A 9357-nucleotide genomic window follows, 5' to 3' on the forward strand; every position below is an offset into this window, starting at 1 on the left:
AATAAAAAATTTTCACGTAAAATCACATCTCAACTCAAATTACAAACTCAAATCAGCGAATTAAACGGCCAATAAAAAATTATCAGAAATAATCACATTTAACTTTTTTGTTACAGTAAAATTTTTTTAAGTAAAATTACATTTCAACTCAAATTAAAAACTCGAATGAACAATTAAACGGCTCCTTATTATCAATAATATGTTTACCTTTGATTGGTTAATTAATGGGTGTTCGTACCAATTTACACGCACAGACCAATTGATTTTTTGCTAATAAAAAAAAAAGAGATAGTACAAGAATCAATTAATCTCATTGATGAATTGAAAATAATAATAATCTCATTGATGCGTAGTTAAAGGTTTAGATTTATTCTCTATCCATTTCAAATTTCATTACTGGTTCCTCATGAGCTAACCTCCTTTGAAATAATGCTATTTGATATTAGTGGTTTTTAAAAGTATTATTTATGATAAGAATGTGCATTACATATTAATATGAGTAAAATTATGGTTGCCATGTTTTCAAACAAAAAAAAAAATTTATGCTTGCTATCACTTATGTTTATTTTTCTTATTTGTTCCTTTTCTCTCTAAAGTTTAGCACTTTAGCTAATAAGAGCATCTCTAATGCAATACTATTTATTATCTTATGTTTTTTATATATTATATTTTGTGTTAAATTTCTCACTAAGTACACCATATGAAAAATTTAACATTTAATTGAAATGATCACTTTTTTATGTAATCATTATAACTTTTACATTTTCTAATTATTTTAAAAATAAAAGTTCACTTTTATATTAAAATTTAATGATTATAAGAAAAGTAAATTTAGCATTTTAAATAGTATTATGTATTGAAGTAAAAATGAAAATAATATATCATTTTATACTTTTTGATGTTAAATATATAATTGACATTAACATTTGTATTGGAGATAGTCTAATTAAAATTGGTTTAATTACACTATATACTAAAGAAGGTACCCGGGTTTCTGTTCTTTGAACAGTGTCCGGTCCCTTCTCTCCCTCTTATTGTAGAAAATTCCACCCATGTTGTTTTAGTGTTGCTTTTACCGTTTTGCCCTCAGTTTCTTATTTATCCAGTTGTTTTTGGTTGGACTTTTTAGTCATTTTCGCTGGCCCACAAATACTGAGTTGTTTTTTTTTTTCTCTAGTGGGAAAATTATTGTGTGTGGCGAGATTTAGCATAAAAACCAGGTGTCGAAATCCAATTGCGCATCTTCTTAAGTGATATCCACGTGGCAGAATACAGATGGCCTGATAGACAGAGTAGCCACACGTTGTATTTTAACGGTTAAGAAAAGCGCGCTCACGTGAAACTAAAGTAGACGATCCCGTGCATCACTTATTGTGGCTGATTGCTTAACCACATGTTGCATTTTGATTCGCGAGAAAAAGAAAGTGGCGGGGCCCACCTCCGGTTTTACTGATGCCGTTGTCCCCTGCCACACACTGGACGTGCATCTTCTTGCGCGTGTGTTTCACGTGCTAATCGCAGCCGTTAAATTTTTAGATCTAATGGTCTGTGATAAATCTTAGAGTGTTTTTAATTATTATTATTTATTATATTTAATTACTACTTTATAATGGATTTGTAGTATGATTTTATCTGTTCTAAAATCATTTTGCACGATATTTTTGATACGACTTAGATAAAAATACTATAAATGATCAGATTAAATTCAAAAAATACACTAAATAAATTAAAATCACGTCAAATTACATTAAAAATAAATTAAACAAAATAGGTCCAAACGGGCAGATTGGCCTGATCCCTCCACTACCACTATAGGCCTCCAAAAAAGTTTCATTATTAAAACTCTGCCACATATGTTGCACCGCGAGCTCTTTGGGCCACACCACATAGAATTCGGGTCATCGTACTCTAACTCGTTTTTTTTATACCTTTTTTCCCCTTTCGTTTCTTTTTTTTAAAAAATAATTTGTATATTAGTTATTTTAAATAGATCACGTGTGTGACTTAAAATCATTTTTTTTTCTTAATTATTATTATTAATTATTATATTTATTTTTAAGTGATTTATTGGCCGATTTTTTGCACCGTTTTGCGCCAACTTTTTTATGCTACATAGATAAAAGTATATAAAATAATTCGTATGAATTATAACCGTTTAACTACCATCTTGCACCAACTTTCCGATACTACTCACATGAAAATGTTGTGAATAATTCTAATGAAAATATAAATAAAAATATGTTGAGTTAAAGTAAAATCAAATCACACCAAATTAAATAAAAAATAAATTCAAACAAAACATAATAAAACTAATTAAAACACAATAAAATAAGTTAAAATCTTTTTTAAAGTGACATGTATCATTTTTTCTTCTTTCACTTTTTTTTAAAAATAATTTATATAACCGTTATTTTTAAACGAATCATGCCCATATCGCACATATATATATATATATATGTAAATTAATATATATATATATGTATATATAATAAACTTATAACAATTTAAAAATTGATTTTTAATCGTGTGTCATCATTGGTGTTAACTTTTGAATAGCATTTTCATACTACATACTGATTATTTCGTAATTGAGTATTATATGACAACTCACTAGTGTATACTAGAACGTAGAAGCACCAATTCAACTTTCTTCGCCAAATATAAATGCGGACCTTATTTGTGTACTAATTGACTGAAATTTTTTTTAGGGTACTTTGGCACTGATCGAGTTCTAAACAATATTATTCGTTCTCTTTAGTAAAAATTAAAACATAAAAGAACATTAATGGCATCTCGTACAATTATTTAAGTCTTTATTTATAGTGAGCAATTGGCGGAGATCACGATATTATTTAATATGAATATTTAATTAAAAATTAATGTTATTAGTTAGCAGCTTTCCGAGTTCCCTTTATTTCGTTTTGATTCAGTTTCCTTATTTGCTTCGCAATTTTAGTAGTTTCTAATTTCTATTGAGCGAATATGTAATAAATTGTTATTAAAGTCAGTGATGCCTCGTCATATTTCTATTTAGATTTCATTTATTTTATTTCTTCTCAATCTTAGATCATTCCCGACAAGAAAACAAAACAAAAAAAACCAAAGAGAGAGAAAAAGAAAAGAAAAGAAAAGAAAAGGAAAAAAAAAAAAAAACGTCTGTGAAGAAAAATGGGGACAGGTGATAAAGGGCTGCATGTAAACGCCAAGACAAGTGTCTTAAGAGCAAAACCCTAGAGCGTCTAGGTGTAGACACAATCAAGCCAATTTGCTCAACAACCCATTTTTCCAATTTTTTTTCTCTTCTTTTTTTTTTTTTTTTTTTTTTTTTTTTTTTTTTAATTATTGCCGTTTTTTTTTTTTTTTTTTTTTTTTTTTTTTTTTTCAAGTATGGTCGAAGAAGGATCTTCTTTTCTTCTGCCGATGATTCTTCCTTCTCTGCCCTTGTTTTTCCCTGTTGTGTGGCCTATTCTGGTGTGCATGACTGTCCACATCTTCTCCATCTCCACGTGGTCTCACCTTTTGTCGTTATGGCTAGCTTAGCCTAGCCAGCATAAAACCATTATAACCCCAATACACTCACACACTCTCTCTCTCTCAATCTCAATTTCCCATTAATGGGTTCTTGCTCTTCTTCTTCTTCATCACCTCCTCTTTAAAACAAGTATTCAAAAAAAAAAAAAAAAACCCAAAAATGGCTTCTTCTGTTCTTCGATTCAGGAAGCTTTGCTTCATAGAGCCAGCAGTGAAGTCATCGTCATCATGTTCTAGCACTGAAACAACGAGTGATCATAATATTGGTAATTTTGTTGTGTTAGAAGAGAAGAAGAGTAAAAAGATCAAGAGCAAGAACATTAGTAGTGTTGGCAAAAGGGAATGGAGGTGCATAGACTCGTGTTGTTGGGCAATAGGGTGCATATGCACGGCGTGGTGGGTCCTACTGTTTGTTTGTCAGTGTTTGCCGGCCACATTGCCGGTGAGAGAGGCGCCGGGAGAGAGGCTGAGGCGTGACGAGGGCTTGGCGGTTCTCCACCCGGTTGTTCTTGTGCCGGGCATTGTCACCGGTGGACTTGAGCTCTGGGAAGGCAAGCCTTGCTCTGATGGACTTTTCCGCAAGAGGCTTTGGGGAGGCAGCTTCACTGAAATCTTTAAGAGGTAGTTTTGCCTTTTTTGAAATCTTCACTGAAATCTAAATGTCATATTATATTATATTATATTTTACATTAAAAATAGGGAAAAAAAAAGAACAGAGTAGCAACTTTTCTTCTTTTACTCTACTTTATTGATGTTGAGTCTCCTCACTTTTTGAGTCCTTTTTTTTTTCTTTTTTGCTGAAGACAATTTTTTTTTGGAGTCAACTTGTCAACCCATTTGTGCATTTTGTTTCTGATTATAATATTTTTTTATGAGAAGAAATTAAATTTTAAATTTATAGTTATAGAGTACTCACTCTTCTTCTTCTTTTTTAAAAGGAACAGACCTTTTTTCATCACTGCAGGATGCTTTTGGAGTGAATTTGGTTTGTGATTATGTCATTTTTATATTAGAAGAATAAGAAAATACATACGGCAGTAACTTTTTTTTTTTTTTTTTTTTTTTCAATAGTATAGAATTTTCTTACTTTTTGGAGTGAATTTGTGAACCCACTTGTGAATTATGTTCTTGATTACTTCTGAAGCTCTGAAACACTTTGTGATGCTTAATTGGGTATGAGATGACTAAGGATTTGAGCTTATGCTATCAATTATGTATGTTTTGTAATCTTTTATTCCAGTTTAGCTTGCCTAGTAGAGTTTAAAAATTGTCTACCAATAAATATGCTCAAAGTATGTTAAGCATCTCAGACATTTGCTAATGAAGTTTTAGAAATTAAGAAAATCAATCTCTACTGCTTTCAATTCTCTGTTGTCTCTATTCCTACTTATTCACTTTTGGTTCTGCATCATTTTGTCAACCATCTTGTGGATTTTTTTGTTGCAAATTTAGGCCATTGTGCTGGTTGGAGCACCTGTCTCTTCACAATGAAACTGGATTGGACCCACCAGACATTCGAGTCCGCGCCGTTCCCGGCCTTGTTGCAGCCGACTATTTTGCCCCTGGTTACTTTGTTTGGGCTGTTCTCATTGAGAATTTGGCCAAAATTGGCTATGAAGGGAAGAATATGTACATGGCTGCTTATGATTGGAGACTCTCTTTCCAAAATACTGAGGTATAATTGCTTTCTTCTGCTTCTATTGTTTTCCCACTGTAACTTTCCTCTTGTCCATGTGAAAAGTCTTTCATTCCTGCATCTAAGATCAGGGTAGACTGAAAAAAAAAAAGTAACGAATTCTAAGATTCCAAAACTTAAAGCATGAGATAATGCAATTAAAAGTACTGAATTACACTAATATGTTTTCTAATTCGGTAAAAGCAGATTCGCGACCAAGCTCTAAGTAGATTGAAGAGTAAAATTGAGCTTATGTATGTAACCAATGGCTATAAGAAAGTGGTAGTGGTACCTCATTCTATGGGGGTACTTTATTTCCTCCACTTCATGAAATGGGTTGAATCACCTCCTCCGATGGGGGGTGGTGGTGGTCCGGATTGGTGTGCCAAGCACATCAAAGCAGTCATGAACATCGGTCCGGCTTTTCTTGGTGTTCCAAAGGCAGTAAGTAATATTTTTTCTGCCGAGGGGAAAGATGTAGCGTTTGTCAGGTTAGTCTTTGCAATCCATCTATCATATGAAGCAAAATTCTGGTATAATTGAACTTTGGATTACATTTCATCAGATACTAGTTAGTGAAATTATTGAATTTGATCATTAGATCATGATCCAACTTGTATGGTCCAACGCAAGTTCAGTCATGTGAAAGATTTTTAAGAGTTCAACAGAACATAATTTGCTAAAACATGTAATACATATAGTATGCTCATCATACTCATCCTATCTCAATCTGTTTGAGAGTTGGGTTAGTTTCGTTAGAATGTTATGCATAAAGTCGGAGTGAGAAATTTTCACAAGTACGTAACCAACTGTAACTGTTGGTCGTTGCAGAGCTGTGGCTCCAGGTGTTTTGGATTCTGAGCTTCTTGGGCTTCAAACCCTTGAACATATCATGCGTGTATCTCGAACTTGGGATTCAGTCATTTCCTTATTGCCAAAAGGTGGAGATACTATCTGGGGCAATTTGGATTGGTCTCCAGAAGAAGGAAATAGTTGTGATTTGGACAAGAAAGCGAACGCACAGCTTTCTACGGGCGACGTAAATTTCAACCACAGTGATGGAACTAGAGGTTTCCGTGTTAAAGAACCTGTGAAGTATGGAAGAATAATCTCCTTTGGAAAAGCAGCATCACAAATACCTTCTTCTCGCTTGCCTTCTCCAGATCTGAAGGTATTACTATTCTTTTTTCTTTCATTTATTTTTTTTTCCTCCACTTTTCAATTAGCTTGCTGCCAATAACTCCATAGAAAAAGATTTTTGTAGGAAGAAAGTTATTTGGATTTCGGACGTAAGAAGAAAGTTATAGCTGTCCGTCTTACATGGCTCATATTCATGTGTTATAAGTTCCTTTAGTAGTTATATAAATTCAATCTTCTGTCCGAGAGTTATCTGGTGTTCTTGGCCAATATTCCTCAATTTAGTAGATTTTGTCTGCCTTTCGTTTGCTTGTTTCCTGTAAATATATCTTCCCAGTCTTTAAATTCCAGTTTATTTTAACACACGACTGAACTGACTGTGATACAGTTAAATTTACATTCTTTAAGTACAACTTAGTACAAGTCTTGACATGTTTAATTTTTATAGCTCTTAATAACCATAGTTTCTCTCCAATTTTTTGTAGGAACTGCTGCGCCTACGTTCCTCTGCTGGTCTTAGTTTATCATGTGGAGAGGTGTTGACCGAATACGATGAGATAAGCAGGGAGAGCATCAAAAGAATTGCAGAAAATAAGGCTTACACAGCTCAAAATGCTTTCGATTTACTACGCTTTGTAGCTCCGAAACTGATGCAACGAGCTGAGGCTCACTTCTCTCATGGCATAGCTGATAATCTTGATGATCCCAAGTATGACCACTACAAGTACTGGTCTAACCCACTTGAGACTAAGTGAGTACAGATGATATTCAACTCTATTCTGATTTACTTTGAAACCTTCAACATGATCTCTAGATTTACATTGAAATATGCCCTTATGTTTCAAATCAAGTGAAGCACATACCCTTAGTTAACAACTAGTTTCAATGAAAAATATCTCAACCACTTCTTTTGTTTCATTGGTTTTAAATTCCACTACATATTTACGAATGTTTGTTTAAGGCTACCTCATGCTCCGGAAATGGAGATATACTGCCTCTACGGAGTTGGCATCCCGACGGAGAGATCATACGTGTACAAGCAATCCCCTTCTGATAAGTGCAAGAGTATTCCATTCCGAATCGATAGCTCGGCTGACGGAGAGCCAGATAGCTGCTTGAAAAGTGGAGTGTACTTTGTGGACGGTGACGAGAGTGTTCCTGTTTCGAGTGCAGGCTTCATGTGCGCCAAGGGGTGGAAAGGAAGAACCCGTTTCAACCCTGCCGGAATTTCTACTTACATAAGGGAGTACCGGCACAAGCCACCGGCTAGCCTGCTGGAGGGAAGGGGGGTTGAGAGTGGTGCACATGTTGACATCATGGGCAATTTTGCTTTCATAGAAGATGTGATGAGGGTGGCTGCCGGAGCAACCGGTTCGGATATCGGAGGTGACCGGATTCACTCCGATATCGTCAAAATGTCTCAGAGAATAAATGTTCAGCTGTAAGTATGGTTGTAACATTGGTGACATTTATCTCTTCAGAGAGAGAGAGAGAGAGAGAGAGAGAGCTAACATGTGAGAAAAATGTCATGAGAGCAGAGTGAAGGAGGGCTCTGCGTTACATAAGAGGTTAATTAAAGTACATGGGAAATTTAGAATACTAATTGTAACAAATTCTATAGGAATAATGAGCTGTTGGCTCAGCTGCTGAAGAGTGCAAGAAATGTTTTTAGTAAAACTGTCATATTCTCATACTAACTAGTTTGTAGGATTTTGTTTTATTTTGTTTTTTGTTTTTTTGTTTTTTTTTTTTTTTGTGATAAAGATGTAACTGTCGGTTTATTTGAGTGTTTATTTTCTTGTGTCTTTCCTGTGAGACTTCTTCAAGATGAGTACATAGGAGGAGAAAATGTGAATTAGTGAGGTAGGAGGAAAGAAAACGGGTATTGTCTTACAAATTGTTTAATATAATTTTAGTTGAAAAATAAGGAGTTAACGTAATTTAACTATGGAAAATGCTACAATACTGTATCTTCGTTTCCCCTACCCCTACGTATGATCCGACGGCTCAGTTTTGTTGGATTGACACTAGGGCCCACCAAAAACTGATGCATTGGATCGCCACCTGTTTCCTTAACGTTTGGTCACGTTTCAAGTTTTTTTTTTTTTTATTTTTTTTTTAATTTTTAATTTTATGTTGGTATTTCGATCTTTAAAAAATCTTCTTTTTAGTACTTCAAGACAGTTTTTTGAGATACGAAAAGATAAAATTATCTTTATTATTAAATATATAAAAATGCTTTTAAAAAAATCTTAAACATATAACTAAACACTTAAACTTCATTTTGTCCTAAACATAAAGTAAAAATATGCAATATAATTTTTTAAAAAGCTTTTTTTATATATTAAATAAAAGGGCAATTGCTCATGTAAAAATCATGAAAACAAACAAATAAAAACGGTAATTGCGTTAGTGATTTTATTTGGTGAAACAAGAGGATATGCAGTGACGATTCACAATATTATGTTAATGGAGGCACTTAATAATAGGGGTGAACAAAAAACTCGACAACCTATGAACCAATTAATCCACTTAATCCAATTCATTATAATCCGAACCCGACAAATCCAATCAAGATATCAACTCAACCTACACAACCTGACTATTAATTAAGTGAATTTAGGTTGACACATAACCCAAACTCACATAATCTATTTATATATATATAAACAAATATTTTACCATTGAATAATATTTTAGAATAAATATATAAAGGGAGAAGATATATTAGGATCCACAATTTTAGTTTGAATTGATAAATGGCTTCTCTCTTTTTTTTTCTTTCTTTATTATTATTATTTTTTTGAAAACAATAGCTTCTCTTTTTTGATTGAGTTGAAAAACAAAAATACTTAACCTAAAAAAACAAAAAATATTCAAAGGAACGATATGCCGAAAATGACTATTTTAGCTACTGTGCACCCTCAATGTTCTCACCCACTTGAATTCTATTTATGTGGCTTAAAATTGGGCACACTATCAATCGTGCCTCAGGTGGGCACTACCACAACTCC

General features: G+C 33.4%; 1 protein-coding gene across 2 annotated transcripts; it reads left to right on the plus strand.

The window, feature by feature from the left end:
• Window positions 1-3601: 3601 nt before the first annotated feature.
• On the plus strand, window positions 3602-7927 carry LOC21397235 (putative phospholipid:diacylglycerol acyltransferase 2). Of its 2 annotated transcripts, none has more exons than XM_010101848.2 (6): window positions 3602-4152; window positions 4984-5206; window positions 5414-5697; window positions 6038-6377; window positions 6829-7094; window positions 7305-7927. In XM_010101848.2, exons 1-6 carry the CDS (start codon window positions 3692-3694, stop codon window positions 7786-7788), a joined length of 2058 nt encoding a protein of 685 aa, XP_010100150.1. In that variant the 5' UTR covers window positions 3602-3691; the 3' UTR covers window positions 7789-7927. The 2 variants fall into 2 exon arrangements, with proteins under 2 accessions (XP_010100150.1, XP_024023793.1); XM_024168025.1 differs by lacking the exon at window positions 3602-4152 and adding an exon at window positions 4711-4745.
• The last annotated feature ends 1430 nt before the right edge of the window (window positions 7928-9357 follow it).

The sequence above is a fragment of the Morus notabilis genome, unplaced genomic scaffold, assembly GCF_000414095.1.
Source record: "Morus notabilis unplaced genomic scaffold, ASM41409v2 Scaffold1460, whole genome shotgun sequence".
Lineage (NCBI taxonomy): Eukaryota > Viridiplantae > Streptophyta > Magnoliopsida > Rosales > Moraceae > Morus > Morus notabilis.